At 42.2% G+C, this 20,545-nt stretch overlaps 1 protein-coding gene across 7 annotated transcripts in view; it reads right to left on the bottom strand.

The window, feature by feature from the left end:
* The window catches only part of LOC121542962 (tyrosine-protein phosphatase non-receptor type 6), a 35,974-nt gene extending 16,397 nt beyond the window's left edge, over positions 1-19,577 (bottom strand). Inside the window, exons 1-8 of one of the 7 annotated variants that reach the window (XM_041852625.1) lie at positions 14,278-14,361; positions 13,806-13,885; positions 13,291-13,315; positions 10,618-10,740; positions 8,565-8,759; positions 6,749-6,938; positions 323-439; positions 32-157 (exon numbers count right to left, since the gene is read on the bottom strand). In XM_041852625.1, the coding sequence (XP_041708559.1) occupies positions 32-157; positions 323-439; positions 6,749-6,938; positions 8,565-8,759; positions 10,618-10,740; positions 13,291-13,298 (759 nt within the window). In that variant the 5' untranslated portion in view covers positions 13,299-13,315; positions 13,806-13,885; positions 14,278-14,361. Of the gene's footprint in view, positions 1-31; positions 158-322; positions 440-6,748; positions 6,939-8,564; positions 8,760-10,617; positions 10,741-13,290; positions 13,316-13,744; positions 14,243-14,277; positions 14,362-19,438 lie in introns of those variants that run through there. The other 6 variants (XM_041852624.1, XM_041852622.2, XM_041852623.2 and 3 more) reach the window with 6 other exon arrangements.
* Positions 19,578-20,545: the final 968 nt, after the last annotated feature.

The following is a 20,545-nucleotide window of genomic DNA, read 5'->3' as shown; positions in this document are numbered from 1 at the left end:
CTTCCCTCTATCAAAAACTTAATCGACTTACATCAAACTCCTCCCAGAATCCTGCTTTGCTCTTCTTGTCTCCCTCGTTCTCTCTCTCCGCCGTCTGGTCCAGCAGCCTCACTCTGCTGTCAATGTCTGCTGCATTCACTCTGGTGGAGAAGTAGGGCTGAATGAGAGAAGGATGGAGTGGACAGGAAAGAGAGGAGAAGTCAAGATTTGTTCAGATATGGCTCTATCTTGTCATTCAGGTGATCTTTAACCCATTATAAGATACAGTATCTCCAACCTGTGTAAGGTTGTAACTTGACTGTATGGCGTCCTAAGTCTTTACCTGTTTGAGGTGCACCCAGGTTCCAGACATCTCCTCGATGCCTTTGCGTTTGTAGTGCTCCACCAGGTCAGCCAGGGTGTCAAACATCTCCTTGCCTCCCACCGTGTACCGGTCATTCTATTTATATAAATATATGACGACATGGGTCCCATTATGCCTGGTGAAAACCAAACCCTGCATTCCACAGTAAGAACCTTATACCAACAGTCAAGCATGGTGGTGGTAGTGTGATGGTTTGGGGATGCTTTGCTGCCTTAGGACCTGGACGACTTGCCTTAATAGAAGGAACCATAAATATTCTGCTCTGTATCTGATAATTCTACTGGAGAATGTCAGGCCATCCGTCTGTGAGCTGAAGCTGAAGCGCAGCTGGGTCATGCAGCAAGACAATGATCCAAAACAAACAATCAAGTCATGAAAATGGCTAAAAAGCAACACATTTGAAGTTTTGGAATGGCCTAGTCAAAGTCCAGACCTAATCTCAATTGGGATGTTGTGGCAGTTCATGCTTGAAAACCCACAAATGTTGTTGAGTTAAAGTAGTTCTGCATGCAAGAGTGGGCCAAAATTCCTCCACAGCGACGTGAGAGACTGATCAACAACCACAGGTAGCATTTGGTTGCTGTCATTGCAGCTAACGGTGGCACAACCAGTTAGTGTAAGGGGGCAATTACATTTTTACACAGAGGAATTGGGTGTTGTATAACTTTGTCAATTAAATAAATACAGTAAGTATCAATTTGTTTTGTTATTTGTAAACTATCTAATATTAGGTTTTGGTTGAATATCTGATAGCATTCAGTATCAAAAATATGTAAAAATAGAGAAAATCAGAAAGTGGGCAAATACCTTTTCACGGCACTGTATATATATATACAGTGCCTTCGGAAAGTATTCAGACCCCTTGACTTTTTCCACATTTTGTTATGTTAGTCTTATTCTAAAATGGATTTAAAAAATAAACATTCTCAGCAATCTACACACAATACCCCATAATGACAAAGCGAAAACAGGTTTTTAGAAAAAAACAAAAACAGAAATAACTTATTTACATAATTATTCAGACCCTTTGCTATGAGACTCGAAATTGAGCTCAGGTGGATCCTGTTTCCATTGATCATCCTTGATATGTTTATACAACTTGATTGGAGTCCACCTTTGGTAAATTCAATTGATTGGACATGATTTGGAAAGGCACACACCTGTCTATATAAGGTCCCACAGTTGACAGTGCATGTCAGAGCAAAAACCAAGACATGAGGTCGAAGGAATTGTCCGTAGAGCTCCGAGACAGGATTGTGTCGAGGCACAGATCTGGGGAAGGGTACCAAAAAATGTCTGCAGCATTGAAGGTCCCCAAGAACACAGTGGCCTCCATCATTCTTAAATGGAAGAAGTTTGGAACCACCAAGACTCTTCCTAGAACTGGCCGCCTGGCCAAACTGAGCAATCAGTGGAGAAAGGCCTTGGTCAGGGAGGTGACCAAGAACTCTTTGGTCACTCTGACAGATCTCTAGAGTTCCTCTGTGGAGATGTGAGAACCTTCCAGAAGGACAACCATCTCTGCAGCACTCCACCAATCAGGCCTTTATGGTAGAGTGGCCAGACGGAAGCCACTCCTCGGTAAAAGCCACATGACAGCCCGCTTGGAGTTTGCCAAAAGGCACCTAAAGACTCTCCGACCATGACAAACAAGATTCTCTGGTCTGATGAAACCAAGATTGAACTCTTTGGCCTCAGTGCCAAGCGTCACGTCTGGAGGAAACCTGGCACCATCCCTACGGTGAAGCATGGTGGTGGCAGCATCATGCTGTGGGTATGTTTTTCAGTGGCAGGGACTGGGAGACTAGTCAGGATCGAGGGAAAGATGAACAGAGCAAAGTACAGAGAGATCCTTGATGAAAACCTGCTCCAGAGTGCTCAGGACCTCAGACTGGGGCGAAGGTTCACCTTCCAACAGGACAACCACCCTAAGCACACAGCCAAGACAACGCAGGAGTGGCTTCGGGACAAGTCTCTGGATGTCCTTGAGTGGCCCAGCTAGAGCCTGGACTTGAACCCGATCGAACATCTCTGGAGACACCTGAACATAGCTGTGCAGCGACGCTCCCCATCCATCCTGACAGAGCTTGAGAGGATCTGCAGAGAAGAATGGGAGGAACTCCCCAAATACAGTTGTGCCAAGCTTGTAGCGTCATACCCAAGAAGACTCAAGGCTTTAATCGCTGCCAAAGGTGCTTCAACAAAGTACTGAGTAAAGGGTCTGAATACTTAATTAAATGTGATAGTTCTGTATTTTTTAATTTTTATAAATTAGCTACAATTTCTAAAAACCTGTTTTTGCTTTGTCATTATGGGGTATTGTGTGTAGATTGATTAGGGGGAAAAAACAATTTAATGCATTTTAGAATAAGGCTGTCACGTAACAAAATGTGGAAAAAGTCAACGGGTCTGAATACTTTCCGAATGCACTGTGTGTGTGTGTGTATATATATATATCTATATACACACACACACACACAGTGGGGAGAACAAGTATTTGATACACTGCCGATTTTGCAGGTTTTCCTACTTACAAAGCATGTAGAGGTCTGTAATTTTTATCATAGGTACACTTCAACTGTGAGAGACGGAATCTAAAACAAAAATCCAGAAAATCACATTGTATGATTTTTAAGTAATTAATTTGCATTTTATTGCATGACATAAGTATTTGATACATCAGAAAAGCAGAACTTAATATTTGGTACAGAAACCTTTGTTTGCAATTACAGAGATCATACGTTTCCTGTAGGTCTTGACCAGGTTTGCACACACTGCAGCAGGGATTTTGGCCCACTCCTCCATACAGACCTTCTCCAGATCCTTCAGGTTTCGGGGCTGTCGCTGGGCAATACGGACTTTCAGCTCCCTCCAAAGATTTTCTATTGGGTTCAGGTCTGGAGACTCCAGGACCTTGAGATGCTTCTTACGGAGCCACTCCTTAGTTGCCCTGGCTGTGTGTTTCGGGTCATTGTCATGCTGGAAGACCCAGCCACGACCCATCTTCAATGCTCTTACTGAGGGAAGGAGGTTGTTGGCCAAGATCTCGCGGTACATGGCCCCATCCATCCTCCCCTCAATACGGTGCAGTCGTCCTGTCCCCTTTGCAGAAAAGCATCCCCAAAGAATGATGTTTCCACCTCCATGCTTCACGGTTGGGATGGTGTTCTTGGGGTTGTACTCATCCTTCTTCTTCCTCCAAACACGGCGAGTGGAGTTTAGACCAAAAAGCTATATTTTTGTCTCATCAGACCACATGACCTTCTCCCATTCCTCCTCTGGATCATCCAGATGGTCATTGGCAAACTTCAGACGGGCCTGGACATGCGCTGGCCTGAGCAGGGGGACCTTGCGTGCGCTGCAGGTTAATTTAATCCATGACGGCGTAGTGTGTTACTAATGGTTTTCTTTGAGACTGTGGTCCCAGCTCTCTTCAGGTCATTGACCAGGTCCTGCCGTGTAGTTCTGGGCTGATCCCTCACCTTCCTCATGATCATTGATGCCCCACGAGGTGAGATCTTGCACGGAGCCCCAGACCGAGGGTGATTGACCGTCATCTTGAACTTCTTCAATTTTCTAATAATTGCGCCAACAGTTGTTGCCTTCTCACCAAGCTGCTTGCCTATTGTCCTGTAGCCCATCCCAGCCTTGTGCAGGTTTACAATTGTATCCCTGAGGTCCTTACACAGCTCTCTGGTCTTGGCCATTGTGGAGAGGTTGGAGTCTGTTTGATTGAGTGTGTGGACAGGTGTTTTTTATACAGGTAACAAGTTCAAACAGGTGCAGTTAATACAGGTAATGAGTGGAGAACAGGAGGGCTTCTTAAAGAAAAACTAACAGGTCTGTGAGAGCCGGAATTCTTACTGGTTGGTAGGTGATCAAATACTTATGTCATGCAATAAAATGCAAATGTATTACTTAAATATCATACAATGTGATTTTCTGGATTTTTGTTTTAGATTCCGTCTCTCACAGTTGAAGTGTACCTATGATAAAAATTACAGACCTCTACATGCTTTGTAAGTAGGAAAACCTGCAAAATCGGCAGTGTATCAAATACTTGTTCTCCCCACTGTATATATATTAGTACCAGTCAAAGGTTTGGACACACCTACTCATTCCAGGGTTTTTCTTTATTTTTACTATGTTCTTTGCAGCAATTCGACCATGAAGGCCTGATTCACACAGTCCCCTCAGAACAGTTGATGTTGATATGTGTCTGTTACTTGAACTCTGTGAAGCATTTATATGGGCTGCAATTTCTGAGGCTGGTAACTCTAATGAACTTATCCTCTGCAGCAGAGGTAACTCTGGGTCTTCCATTCCTGAGAGCCAGTTTCATCATGTCGCTTGATGGTTTTTGCGACTGCACTTGAAGAAACTTTCAAAGTTCTTGAAATGTTCCGTATTGACTGACCTTCATATCTTAAGGTAATGATGGACTGTCATTTCTCTTTGCTTATTTGATCTGATCTTCCCATAATATGGACTTGGTCTTTTACCAAATAGGGCTATCTTCTGTATACCACCCCTACCTTGTAACAACACAACTGATTGGCTCAAACGCATTAAGAAGGAAAGAAATTCCACAAATAAACTTTTAAGAAGGCACACCTGTTAATTGAAATGCATTCCAGGTGACTGTCTCATGAAGCTGTTTGAGAGAATGCCAAGAGTGTGCAAACCTGTCATCAAGGCAAAGGGTGTCTATTTTGAAGAATCTCAAATATAAAATATATTTTGATTTGTTTAACACCTTTTTTGTTACTACATGATTCCATATGTGTTATTTCATAGTTTTGATGTCTTCACTATTATTCTACAATGTAGAAAATAGTAAAAATAAAGAAAAACCCTTGAATGAGTAGGTGTGTCCAAATGTTTGACTGGGACTGTGTAAATATATATATATATACACACACACACACTCACACACACGGAACGATATAGAATATAGAAACGGTCAATAATACACATTAATAATGTTATTTAGGTAACTGTGGTTTTGGTTCTTTCGTTATGTTTAGCACATTTGACCTCTTTTCAGTAAGCTGTATGCTGATGAAGCTGTGAAAACAAATTTCCACATGAGGGAAATAAATGTTATCTGATCTAATCATACAGCTGGATGGCCGACTCACCAGACAATGACAGCCAGTTTACTTCATGTATTTAAAGGCATGCGTCGGTACTTTGGCGACTAGTAAGTATTTTTTAAACCTCCCGCTTTGGGCTGAATGTGTCAATCTGTAGTTCATACATGCATAATCTATGAGCAAAATTGCAGTTTTACCTCAGTTAGCCACGAAATCTCTAGTTTGAAAGAGACTGTTTTCTGGAAGCTGTGCTGTGCCATTTTCCCTACATTTACCCCCACGTAGGCAAGCCCCCTAGCAATTCGAGTTTCAGTCCATGAGCTTCAGCCCCTCGCCATTTGAGTGACAGCTAGCAAGACGCACACACAGTAGAGAGAGAGAGAGCAATGACATGGTGCACATATCTGCCCATTTGTGACATAGTACGCAATTTTCGGGGACCACTTTTGGCCAAAAAGTATGCAAAAGTACCTTTAAAATATCTTTAATGTACTTCCTATTAGCTATCAGGAAATGCACCTGATGCTTGCTCCTGGTAGGGCCTGTGCCAGGACTCAATGACCTCCGTGATAATCTTCTGACTGAATTCTCCAGACTCCAGCCCTACAATGCCTCTCATTCAAATCTGCCTCATGTCTGCAATGAGATGAACCACAGCTAAAACAAAACTAACCCTGATGGTGCTGCTGACAACGTTTAATCTATGAAAATGAGGTTTGGGGATGAATGCAGTAAGTTAGTCTAGCTCTGAACTCTGAAATTACTATGCTATTTTTATTTCTAGTGGTAGTTACTGTACACACATTAATATATGTGAATACCAATTCTCATGTGTTTTATTGGAATCGTATATGAATTTTCACACATCACCTAAGGGTCTAAATGAAATACGTAACTAACTAATTAAAACATAACCGCTTGGCAAAAGTAAACGTTTTGTAACCAGGATGTCGTCAGTGACATCTATCAACCTCAAACCTCCATGTTCATATTGACTTGACTTTGCATAACTGTTTCTGTGCTGAGACAGTAGTGGTGGTGTGTTTGTCAGGTTTTCTCATAGATGTTGGAAGCAGGAAGGTCACTCATTGCATAAGAATGAACATTTAGGAGAAACTGAAAATTGGTCTGGTTTCATAAGATGTACTCAGATATGGGAAAAACTATAGCAAAGATTGCAATGTGAATTATAATAGTGAATGTGAGTGAGAGAGAGAAAAACACACAAACATTCTCACACGCTTGCACACACTCATGCACGTACGCACAACCACACATACACACACACCTGGCACATGATCTTGATGTGTGAGACCCTCCTCCCTCCGCTGGATGCCTTGCTCTTCTCCTCAGTCAGAACAGACAGAACAAAGTCTCCAGGTTTGGACAGAGACTCACGCACCAGGAAGGTGCCTGGCTCATCCCGTTCCCATAGCAACTTCTCTGCGTTGGGGCCTGACAGGTGTCCGTGATACCACCTGTATGGTGTATGATAGAGAAGGGGTCAATGAAGCTCTAATGGAGACATCACTATGCCCTACACCAGGGTTGGACAACCCTCCTCCTGGAGAGCTGCTCTGTGTACAGGCTTTTGCTCCAGCCCTGCTCTAACACATATGATTCAGCTAATCATAGTTATGATAAGCAGCACATAAAGCAGAAGCCGGTGTGTTAGAACAGGTCTGTATAGTACTATACTGTAAAAGTACAGTGTGCAGCCTGTTCAGTGCTACCGGACAGACCGTGAAAGCGAGCGTAAATGTAATGTACTGTAACTGTGTTGCAAAGTGGTAGAGGACTTTAATAAATGGTTGAGGACATTTTGGTTACTAATGTGTATTTACGGCCTGTACAAATGCACTGTATGTGGGTTTATGCAAGTATTTCTGTCCTGTGAGTATAGTGTGTGTGAATGTGTGTTTGCGTGCATGTCTGGGAGAGTTTACACTGTTAGTATGGGGATCGTCTCTGAGTGCTGCCTGCTGTTTAAATTTAGGCACAGTTCTCGATTTCTTCATCTGAACATCCTGCTTTGCGGTCGGAAAATTCTGATGACAAGATTTCGTGGCTCAAGACAACAGGATATTTATAGCCTGAGCCTCACACAAACCCCCCCCATATCACCAACCCCCCCCCCCCTCCCCTTTTTAACACTATGTTCTGTCATGCTCTTGGCCCTGGATGAATCTGTTGACCAGACAATTTATCACAGTATGAATAACTGTACATTCACAAAATCTCTGTAGAATGTACTAAAACTCTAACCCAGATAAGAATACTGCTATGTTGGGGGTGTCCTCCACTTGTATGAAATACTACTTCAGTTATCCTCCTTGGTAAATAATGTATTTTGTCTTTTTGGAGTCACTTTTATTGTAAATAAGAATATAAGATGTTTCTAAACACTTCTACATTAATGTGGATCCTACTATGATTACAGATAATCATGAATTAATTGTGAATAATGATGAGTGAGAAAGTTACAGAGGCATAATTATCATAGCCTGACACCTCTGCATTAACATTGGACTATAAAGCATACCATTACAGCAGAACCTGTGATATGGGTATCGAGAAAGAGATCAGAAAGACTGAAACAGAGCAAGACTGAGATGGAGGTTAGGAGAGGAAGGTGAGGTGGGTCTGGTCACTGTTTTCAAATGTGTCAAAACCTAAAGTTTCCAACCGCAGCAAGAAAGGGAAGTCAAACTGACAGAGGGAGAGAGAGAAAAGAGAGCGGGGAAAGGAGGGGCAGTGAGGGCAGAACATGAGGGATTTACACACACACATGCACGCACACACGCACACGCCTCAAAGTAAAGGCCAAAGAATTACCTTTCCTTCTGAAAGCCTTGTGATCCTCAACATAAACATTTAGCAAATTATTAATTGCAAAATGCCTGGATGTTAAATGTCTCAGGAGCATTTGATATGATCTTCTTCAGTTTGATAGACATGCAGTTTGAAAGAAGTGCACAGGCCTCTGAATGGTAAAGTTAGGGGTTAGCGGTTTGAGAGAAGAGTACACAGACTTGACTGACTGACTCTGGTGGTATTAAGGTTTAGGGGTAAAGGTTAAAGGTTAGAGATGAGAGTGCACTGACCTCTCGGTGGTGGGGTCGGAGCAGTTGAGGGGGTATTTGAGCTCGATGATGGTGCCATCTTTGTCCTGCAGGATCCCGTTCTCTGCAGTGTAGTACTCCACCAGCTCGGACAGCGTGGCAAACTTCTCCCCTCCATACAGGTCGTAGAAGTCCCCTGTGTTTTGGATACGGATGTGGGTCACCAGCTCACCCACCCTGGGGTCAAAGATCAGAGGACATTCATGGGCCAGTCAGTGACAGTAGACAATTCTTCCTAAGCTAGTTTTAAGTAAAAAAATATATTAAAAAAGGAGAGAAAGAGAGATGCAGTGTATCTGTACCTGACGGAGGGCAAGATAAGGAGAGAGGAAAGGACGAGTGAGTAGAGATGATATACTGTAAATCAAATTCGATCAAATCAATTTTTCAAATCAATTTTTATTGGTCACATACACATATTTAGCAGATGTTATTGCGGGTGTAGCGAAACGCTGTGGGTTAACATACAGTGCCTTCAGAAAGTATTCACACCCCTTGACTTTTTCCACATTTTGTTGTTAGATCCTGAAATTCAAATGTATTACATTTTATTAAATGTAGATTTTTTTGATTACTGGAATACACACAATACCCCATAATATCAAAGTGGAATTATGTTTTTCAAATGTTTGACAAATTATTTACAAATAAAAAGCTGAAATGTCTTGAGTCAATAAGTATTCAACCCCTTTGTTATGGCAAGCCTTAATAAGTTCAGGAGTAAAAATGTGCTTACCAAGATAAGTTGCATGGACTCACTCTGTGTGCAATAATAGTGTTTAACATGATTTTTGAAAGACTACCTCATATCTGTACCCCACACATACAATTATCTGTAAGGTCCCTCAGTCGAGCAGTGAATTTCAAACACAGATTCAACCACAAAGACCAGGGAGGTTTTCCAATGCCTCACAAAGAAGGGCACCTATTGGTAGATGGGTAAAAATGAAAAAAGTCGACATTTAATATTCCTTTGAGCATGGTGAAGTTATTAATGACACTTTGGATGGTGTATCAATACACCCAGTCACTACAAAGATACAAGCGTACTTCCTAACTCAGTTGCTGGAGAGGAAGGAAACCGCTCAGGGATTTCACCATGAGGCCAATGGTGACTTTAAAACAGTTACAGAGTTTAATGGCTGTGATATGAGAAAACGGAGGATGGATCAACAACATTGCAGTTACTCCACAATACTAAACTAATTGACAGAGTGAAAAGAAGGAAGCCTGTAAAGGAAAAAAAATATTCCAGAACATGCATCTTGTTTGCAACAAGGTAATGTTATGTTTGGGGCAAATCCAATACAACACATTACTGAGTACCACTCTCCACATTTTCAAGCATAGTGGTGGCTGCATCATGTTATGGGTATGCTTGTAATCGTTAAGGACTGGTGAGTTTTTCAGGATAAAAAAGAAAAGGAATGGAGCTAAGCACAAGCAAATTCCTAAAGGAATGCCTGGTTCAGGCTGCTTTCTACCAGACACTGGGAGAGGAATTCAGCTTTCAGAAGTACAATAACCTAAAATACAAGACCAAATCTTCACTGGAGTTGCTTACCAAAAGGACAGTGAATGTTCCTGAGTGGCCTAGTTACAGTTTTGACTTAAATCTGCTTGATAATCTTTGGCAAGACCTGAAAATGGTTGTCTAGCAATGATTACAAAAAATAACAATTAAATCAATTTTAATCCCTCTTTGTAACACAACAAAATGTGGAAAAAGTCAATGTGGAAAAGGTCAAGGGGTTTGAATACTTTCCGAAGACACTGTAGGTTGAGAGAAGGAGAGAGAAGGAGAGACAAAGAAGGAGAAAGAGATGGAGTGTACCTCTACCTGACGGAGAGAAAGGAGGAGAAAGAGAGAGATGGAGGATGTCCTAGCTGATGGAGAGAGAGAGAAGAAGAAAGAGAGAGATAGAAAGTGTTCCTATCCTACCTGATGGAGAGAGAAGGAGAAAGAGAGAGAGAGGATATCCTAGCTGACAGAGAGAGAGATAAGGACAAAGAAAGAGATGGAGTGTATTCCTACCTGACAGAGAGAGAGAAGTCTCCCTGGTTCTTCCTGCTGGGTCGGGCCAGGAAGCTGCCATGGACGCCTCTGCTCTTCAAAACAGACTCAGCCTCCACGCCAGAGATATCCCTGTGGAACCACCTGGATACACAGAGAGAAACACATTACACACCTATACATACAGTCGTGGTCAAAAGTTTTGAGAATGACACAAATACTAATTTTCACAAAGTCTGTTGCCTCAGTTTTGATGATGGCAATTTGCATATACTCCAGAATGTTATGAAGAGTGATTTGCCATGAAAATGAACTTAATCCCCCAAAAACATTTCCACTGCATTTCAGCCCTGCCACAAAAGGACCAGCTGCCATCATGTCAGTGATTTTCTCGTTAACACCGGTGAGAGTGTTGACGAGGACAAGGCTGGAGATCACTCTGTCATGCTGATTGAGTTAGAATAACAGACTGGAAGCTTTAAAAGGAGGGTGGTGCTTGAAATCATTGTTCTTCCTATGTTAACCATGGTTACCTGCAAGGAAACACGTGCCGTCATCATTGCTTTGCACAAAAAGGGCTTCACAGGCAAGGATATTGCTGCTAGTAAGATTGCACCTAAATCAACCATTTATCAGATCATCAAGAACTTCAAGGAGAGAGGTTCAATTGTTGTGAAGAAGGCATCAGGGCGCCCAAGAAAGTCCAGCAAGCGCCAGGACCGTCTCCTAAAGTTGATTCAGCTGCGGGATCGGGGCACCACCAATGCAGAGCTTGCTCAGGAATGGCAGCAGGCAGGTGTGAGTGCATCTGCACGCACAGTGAGGCAAAGACTTTTGGAGGATGGCCTAGTGTCAAGAAGGGCAGCAAAGAAGCCACTTCTCTCCAGGAAAAACATCAGGGACAGACTGATATTCTGCAAAAGGTACAGGGATTGGACTGCTGAGGACTGGGGTAAAGTCATTTTCTCTGATCAATCCCCTTTCCGATTGTTTGGGGCATCCGGAAAACACCTTATCCAGAGAAGACAAGGTGAGCGCTACCATCAGTCCTGTGTCATGCCAACAGTAAAGCATCTGGAGACCATTCATGCGTGGGGTTGCTTCTCAGCCAAGGGAGTGGGCTCACTCACAATTTTGCCTAAGAACACAGCCATCAATAAAGAATGGTTCCAACACATCCTCCAAGAGCAACTTCTCCCAACAATCCAAGAACAGTTTGTTGACGAACAATGCCTTTTCCAGCATGATGGAGCACCTTGCCATAAGGCAAAAGTGATAACTAAGTGGCTCGGGGAACAAAACATCGACATTTTGGGTCCATGGCCAGGAAACTCCCCAGACCTTAATCCCATTGAGAACTTGTGGTCGATCCTCAAGAGGCGGGTGGACAAACAAAACCCCACACATTCTGACAAACTCCAAGCATTGATTATGCAAGAATGGGCTGCCATCAGTCAGGATGTGGCCCAGAAGTTAATTGACAGCATGCCAGGGTGGATTGCAGAGGTCTTGAAAAAGAAGGGTCAACACTGCAAATATGGACTCTTTGCATAAACTTAATGTAATTGTCAATAAAAGCCTTTGACACTTATGGAATGCTTGTAATTATACTTCAGTATACCATAGTAACATCTGACAAAAATATCTCATAACACTGAAGCAGCGAACTTTGTGAAGACCAATACTTGTGTCATTCTCAAAACTTTTGACTACGACTGTACAGTATATACAAACCACACACACACAGATCACGCCACACACATAAGCACATGCACACACAAATGGCTATCATCTGGCCCTGCCGCACCTGTCCACTGAGCCACATCATCTCTTTGATACTCAGTTTCTTCCCTCGGTGGGAAATGATATGAGACGTGGTAATAAAGATTAGTTAAATCACAGTGTGTCTGTTTAATCCCATTTCAAAACCCTGCATTCCATTATCAGGTCATAGATTAACACAGTACTAGGTATAGAGTAGTCTTCACAGCATTATTGCAACCTTTTTGAAGTTTACACTAACATACAAGTATACAATATTGTTTCAAGGCAAAGAACTAGCATAACATTTGAATGGTAAAGCCTGCATAAGGCCTAAGAGATGACAGACAGACCACCAACTCACAAACCCACAGAACACACCTCACCACAACGCACCAGCTTTTCATTCAGTGGCTACTATACTAGCCTATTCTACAGAACGACCTGTTGCTAAGTATAGTATCACACGTCTGAGAGGTGGGACTGAACATGCTTTCTAAACTAAAGGGAATGATTGATGATTGTAAATGTACAATCTATTATCTTTCTTTCGACAACCTCTCATTCGCAAGTGGACCATCACATTGATATCTGTTGCCAAGTTTCAGTGTAGATGTAGCTAGCTACACAAGACATGATAAAGTTATTGATAGACTAACAGTAGGATGCAAATGTAGAATCAGTCAGAATTGGGCAACATTTCAAGAATTTGAAAAACGACTGCAAAATAGCTGGGAATTCTTACAGAGTTTAAAAACAAAACGTTACACAAGACAGCAGAAAAGACTAAAGGACAAAGTAGTGATGGTAAAGGAACGGAGAGAACAAGGAAAAGAAAGAGAGAAGTTGACATCACGCGTTAGGCAAAGGCAGATCAAGACCAGGGTTGAGCAACTGAGTGTAAGAGTCTTGAGAGGGGGGAGTTCAACTCACCGAACCATTTTCACCTTCACTTCTTCTGGGCCCAAAGAGAAGGAGACAGGATAATGAGGGTACACTTACAGGTACAACCTCAAGGCTAGCTAATTGTAATGCATGGTCATGTAACAAATACTGTACATTGTAATTGACGCATCTTCATGCCCTTTCTAAATTTGCAACATCTTGCCAGTTATTAAGTAAATGCAAATGTACTCCTTAACAATCTTGTTTTACTTCCATTATCATCCCTGTCTCTCTCTCTAACTGCCTTCCTCCACACATTAGTTTGCTGTATTGCTCCCTTTATTTCTCTCATTCAACATCACATACGCAAAGACCACCCCTCCGAACAACCTGTCTTCCCTTCCTCTTTTACTCCCACACTCATCTGTTCATCAAACCTTCTTTCCTCTCTTTCTCCTTCTCTATATATCTCATGTTAGGTAGAAAAGTAAACACATCTTACTGTTCTCAGCTCCTTCTGAAAACAAGCGACACTCTTGCTGACAGGTTCGTATATGTCTTACCCTCCGTCCCTCCCCTCTTTTCTCGTTTTCTCTCTCTGTCGTTCTGTGACACTCTCGCTCCTTCCTTCCTTTTTGTGGCTCTTTTCATAAAACAGTGAAAGCAAGAGACAGACAGGAACAAAAATAGCTGACAGGCCAGAATCTCTTACAGATAGAGATACTTTATAAATGTTAACGCAATAAAAAATACTTAGTATTCATCTTTAAAAATGTAACTATAATTCTCTAACTCTCCTTGCCCCAGAATGATCATATCACCACTAGTGTTTACTCTGAATATGTCATACCATACACTGTTCCTCAATTAGATAATGAACTAGAGAGAGAGAGCACCTTTAAAAGGTAAACTAAGGGTCTGCACACCACCACTAACAGGAATGAAAAACACACTAGCCCCTCAAGCATATACTGGTTAAACTATTCATACATTTGTCTCTGTTCTTCTCATTCTCTCTCTTTCCTTCTAACCCACCTGTCCTCCACTCCTCCCCTCTTCTGTCTGAGTGTGTCTGTTCTCTTCTTCCCACTGTGTGTGTGTCTAACCTTTTTTGTGCCATTTGTGTTTGATGCACAAAGGTCATGTTCGCATTACACTTCCTGATTTTCAGTGTGCGATACACGAGGGGAGGGGGGGGTCCTGATAACAAACTCACAAACTAACAACTAGCAACACACACACATAACTACAGTCAGGATAGCAACTACACAACACTGTTAATGTGACAAGCAATACAACACGTGACCATGTTACAAAAAGAGGTTGGCTACATCTATACTAAAGTCTTGTCCACAGAAGTCTGTTAGAGCTTGAAACTGAAACTACTCTTCCCACAATGCAACAGCCAGCTCGTGTGGCTACGGAAGCAGCATAGCAACAAAGCAGGGCTGTATAACTTTACAGCTTGGACACGACTGCCTGTTCAAGTTAGTGTTACAAATTACAACATGACTAACATGCAAAGCAGCAGAGAGTAGCCGAGGGGTGGGATTTAAAGCTCCTGATCTGTAGTGGCTGGGGCCGAGAGCACCGTGTATTCTGCATGTCTGAATGCCTTTTTGTGTTTGGTGTGAGTTATATATAATATGCATATATGTCAAATATTACCACATAAATGTTAAATGCATTAGTTTTTTAGACAGAGCCCCACCAAGGTGAGAAGACCGGAAGGAAGTGAGAGACAGAGACAGACCCACTTTTCTGATTAGGAGCTGAGAGAGAAACGTCAGAACCCCATTGTGTTATTCACACTGTAAAATCTACGATCTGAACACTAGAGGGGGAGGCTGATGAACCTGTGAAGTTTGTTACACGGGAAGACAGCTGTGAAATTCTCCATCTTTCTCTCTGCTTTTCAGGCTCTGGTGATACAGAGCTGAGAGCTGATGGTGAGAATGTAGTTTCCCTGTTGAGTCATGTTGCTGTTGTATATCATTTCTAACACCCAAAAGTAATGACCACTTGCCACACAGATTCACACACACTGACTAACACACATACATACACATGTATTTATCTTGCCTAAAGTCCAAGTGATGATGACCTGCCTTCAATGAAAGGACACACACTCTCACACTGACCAGTAGTGATGTGGGAAAACATCGATACAGTTACATATTGGGCTATTATTTTTGACAATATCACAATATTATTTTTGCTATAGTTGGCTGCACCTGCATCAAAACTCCAGTATTTTACATTTTATATTACATTTTAGTCATTTAGCAGATGCTCTTATCCAGAGCGACTTACAGTTAGTGAGTGCATACATTATTATTATTACTATATACAGTGGGGGAAAAAAGTATTTAGTCAGCCACCAATTGTGCAAGTTCTCCCACTTAAAAAGATGAGAGAGGCCTGTAATTTTCATCATAGGTACACGTCAACTATGACAGACAAATTGAGAAAAAAAATCCAGAAAATCACATTGTAGGATTTTTAATGAATTTATTTGCAAATTATGATGGAAAATAAGTATTTGGTCACCTACAGAGAAGCAAGATTTCTGGCTCTCACAGACCTGTAACTTCTTCTTTAAGAGGCTCCTCTGTCCTCCACTCGTTACCTGTATTAATGGCACCTGTTTGAACTTGTTATCAGTATAAAAGACACCTGTCCACAACCTCAAACAGTCACACTCCAAACTCCACTATGGCCAAGACCAAAGAGCTGTCAAAGGACACCAGAAACAAAATTGTAGACCTGCACCAGGCTGGGAAGAGTGAATCTGCAATAGGTAAGCAGCTTGGTTTGAAGAAATCAACTGTGGGAGCAATTATTAGGAAATGGAAGACACACTGATCTCCCTCGATCTGAAGCTCCACGCAAGATCTCACCCCGTGGGGTCAAAATGATCACAAGAACGGTGAGCAAAAATCCCAGAACCACACGGGGGGACCTAGTGAATGACCTGCAGAGAGATGGGACCAAAGTAACAAAGCCTACCATCAGTAACACACTATGCCGCCAGGGACTCAAATCCTGCAGTGCCAGACGTGTCCCCCTGCTTAAGCCAGTACATGTCCAGGCCCGTCTGAAGTTTGCTAGAGTGCATTTGGATGATCCCGAAGAGGATTGGGAGAATGTCATATAGTCAGATGAAACCAAAAGAGAACTTTTTGGTAAAAACTCAACTCGTCGTGTTTGGAGGACAAAGAATGCTGAGTTGCATCCAAAGAACACCATACCTACTGTGAAGCATGGGGGTGGAAACATCATGCTTTGGGGCTGTTTTTCTGCAAAGGGACCAGGACGACTGATCCGTGTAAAGGAAAGAATGATTGGGGCCATGTATCGTGAGATTTTGAGTGAAAACCTCCTTCCATCAGCAAGGGCATTGAAGATGAAACGTGGCTGGGTCTTTCAGCATGACAATGATCCCAAACACACCGCCCGGGCAACGAAGGAGTGGCTTCGTAAGAAGCATTTCAAGGTCCTGGGTGGCCTAGCCAGTCTCCAGATCTCAACCCCATAGAAAATATTTGGAGGGAGTTGAAAGTCCGTGTTGCCCAGCGACAGCCCCAAAACATCACTGCTCTAGAGGAGATCTGCATGGAGGAATGGGCCAAAATACCAGCAACAGTGTGTGAAAACCTTGTGAAGACTTACAGAAAACATTTGACCTGTGTCATTGCCAACAAAGGGTATATAACAAAGTATTGAGAAACTTTTGTTATTGACCAAATACTTATTTTCCACCATAATTTGCAAATAAATTCATTAAAAATCCTACAATGTGATTTTCTGGATTTTTTTTCTTCTAATTTTGTCTGTCATAGTTGACGTGTACCTATGATGAAAATTACAGGCCTCTCTCATCTTTTTAAGTGGGAGAACTTGCACAATTGGTGGCTGACTAAATACTTTTTTCCCCCACTGTATATATATATATATATTATTTATTTTTTCATACTGGCCCCCCGTGGGAATCGAACCCACAACCCTGGCATTGCAAACGCCATGCTCTACCAACTGAGCTACATCCCTGCCGGCCATTCCCTCCCCTGTCCTTCATAGCTTTTCTCCATATTTTTTAAAATAGGAAGTCAATATGGTTTCAGCACATTTATTTCCATGACTGATCAAAACTTGGGGAGCAATATGTTTGGAAAATCGAATCGCAATAAAATCCCAGTATCGAATCACAATACATATAGAATGGTGAGAATCGCAATACATATCGTATTGGCACCTAAGTATCATGATAATATCGTATCATGAGGCCCCTGGCAATTCCCAGCCCTACAGGATAACACATACACCTTCCTAATATTGAGTTGCACCCCCTTTTGCCCTCAGAACAGCTTCAAAACACAGGGATGCTGGCTCATGTTGACTCCAATGCTTTCCACAGTTGTGTCAAGTTGGCTGGATGTCCTTTGGGAGGTGGACCATTCTTGATACACATGGGAAACTGTTGAGCGTGAAAAACCCAGCAGCGTTGCAGTTCTTGACACACTCAAACCGGTGCGCTTGGCACCTACTACCATCTCCCATTCAAAGGCACTTCAAACTTTTGTCTTGCCCATTCACCCCCTGAATGGCACACATACACAATCCATGTCTCAATTGTCTCAAGGCTTAACAAATATGATTTAACCTGTCTCCTTCCCTTCATCTACACTGATTGAAGTGGACATCAATAAGGGATCATAGCTTTCACCTGGATTCACCTTTTTGTCATGTAATACTGTGTGGAAAAGTGGCATGTATGTAGAAAAATATATGTTAAAAAATAGTGTCTAAAACAAGATTGCTTTTGTCCTCTGAAGGGAGGGGTGGGGGACACAGGAGGTTGATGGCACCTTAATTGGGGAGGATGGGCTTGTGGTAATGGCTGGAGCAGAATTGGTGGAATGGTATCAAATACATCAAACCTCCTTTTTTTTATTTAACCTTTATTTAACTAGGCAAGTCAGTTAAGAACAAATTCTTATTTACAATGACGGCATACCAAAAGGCAAAAGGCCTCCTGCGGGGATGGGGGCTGGGATTAAAAATCAAAAATCAAATAAATATATAGGACAAAACACACATGGTTTCCATGTGTTTGATGCCATTGCATTTACTCCATTCCAGCCACTATTATGAGCCGTCCTCCCCTCAGCAGCCTCCACTGGTGAGGGATGGGTTTGAAATAAATAACAATCATTCTGTTTTATGTACAGTATGTGTGGAAATTGTCAAATAAAAAAAGAACAGAAAATTACCCCAAGGTGAGAGCCATGTCTGACAGTAACTATTGTCAAAACAAGACTCTTCTAGGGCTATCACTTTGACTTGCAAATCATATTTCTCTTGCAAGGACCTTTAACGGTGAGATTTAAATGTATGTAAATACACAAAGTATACAAAATATTCTGTGACATAGACTGACAAGGTGAATCCAGGTGAAAGCTATGATCCCTTATTGATGTCACCTGTTAAATCCACTTCAATCAGTGTAGATGAAGGGGAGAAGACAGGTTAAAGAAGGGTTTTTAAGCCTTGAGACATGGATTGTGCAAGTGTGCCATTCAGAGGGTGAATGGCAAGACAAAAGATTGAAGAGCCTTTGAACGCAGTATGGTCGTAGGTGTCAGGCGCACCGGTTTGTGTCTAGAACTGCAACGCTACTGGGTTTTTCACGTTCAACAGTTTCCTGTGTGTATCAAAAATGGTCCACCACCCAAAAGAAAATCCATCCAACTTGATACAACTGTGGGAAGCATTGAAGTCAACATGGGCCAGCATCCCTGTGGAATGCTTTCGACACCTTGTAGAGTCCAGGAGTCCAATTGAGGCTTTTCTGAGGACAAAAGCGGGTGCAACTCAATAATAGGAAGGTGTACACTCAGAATGATCAGCCAATGAGAACATAATGATTAGTACTCCCACATATTATTTGTAATATCTTAAAATACATACATTACAGAAGGCTAGAGTATACATACACAAGCATGCGAGCGAGAACGCACACGCACACACATGCACAGACTAACAGACGTTTGAACAGTGGTTAACACCAGGAATTGCAGACACACAAACATACAGGTTATTGAAACAAAACGCCTGCAGCAGTTTGAGTTGGGCTCTCTTCCCCTTTCACACCTGTGAGCTTCACATGCTAACTGTGTCTATAGATAGTACTTACCCACAAGACATTGAATGGATGTTTGCTCAGGTGTTCTAGACAGCAGTCCAGTCTCACCCTACTGAACCAGGGGAATAGATCCCGTCTCTACAACAGAGTGGAGATGAGCTAGAGGTCAGTGCAGTCTGTCCACTGTGTCCAGTTAACCAGTGCATACTATGCGGTTCCAGCTGCTTCTCTCTTCTGTCCCCCTCTCTACCTCTTCTTTCTCACTCATTTCCTCCCCGTCTCTTCCTGTTGTTCCCTCTCTCTGCATTTCCTTCTTGCTCTCTACAATTCCTGATTGCCCTCTCCCTCCCTCCCTATCTCTCTCCCTATCTCTCAATTCAATTCAATTTAAGGGCTTTATTGGCATGGGAAACGTGTGTTAACATTGCCAAAGCAAGTGAAGTAGATAGTAAACAAAAGTGAAATAAACAATAAATATTAACAGTAAACATTACACTCAGAAGTTTCAAAAGAATAAAGACATTTAAAATGTCATATGTATATATACAGTGTTGTAACAATGTGCAAATAGTTAAAGTACAAATGGGAAAATAAATAAACATAAATATGGGTTGTATTTACAGTGGTGTTTGTTCTTCACTGGTTGCCCTTTTCTTGTGGCAACAGGTCACAAATCTTGCAGCTGTGATGGCACACTGTGTGTGTCTCCCTCCCTCCCTCTCTCTCTCCCTCTCTCTCTATTCCTCCGTCTCTCTCTCTCTGTCCTGATAAGTTATCAGCAGGCTCTATCACATCGCAGTCTTTTCTCCCACCCTGTAATTTCCCCCAATTTTCTTAATTGCACCTCTCTCTGTCTGTCTGGGAAAACAAGCCTGTTCCTGTCTCCCTCTTCTTCTCTCACTCTCTCTCTCCGGCTTACTGTCCACCCGACTCTTTTGTTCTCCTTCCCTCTCCTGCAAATCTAAATGAGCTTTTTCACCTTCCCCGTCATACATTTACAGCAACACTACCTCCTCTTCCCATTCCTGTGTTCTATGGTTTTATTAATTTATAGATGCGGTAAAATCAGATGATGACCTTCCACAGACCTTGTAGGTCAAATTATGACGTGTACCATTGGTCATTACAATGTAATGTGCCCAGGAAATAATTCCCTCA

Source organism: Coregonus clupeaformis, unplaced genomic scaffold (assembly GCF_020615455.1).
Source record: "Coregonus clupeaformis isolate EN_2021a unplaced genomic scaffold, ASM2061545v1 scaf0440, whole genome shotgun sequence".
In the NCBI taxonomy this organism is placed as follows: Eukaryota; Metazoa; Chordata; class Actinopteri; order Salmoniformes; family Salmonidae; genus Coregonus; species Coregonus clupeaformis.
Note: the sequence above shows the minus strand (reverse complement) of the source record. Positions and strands in the feature narration are given on the sequence as shown.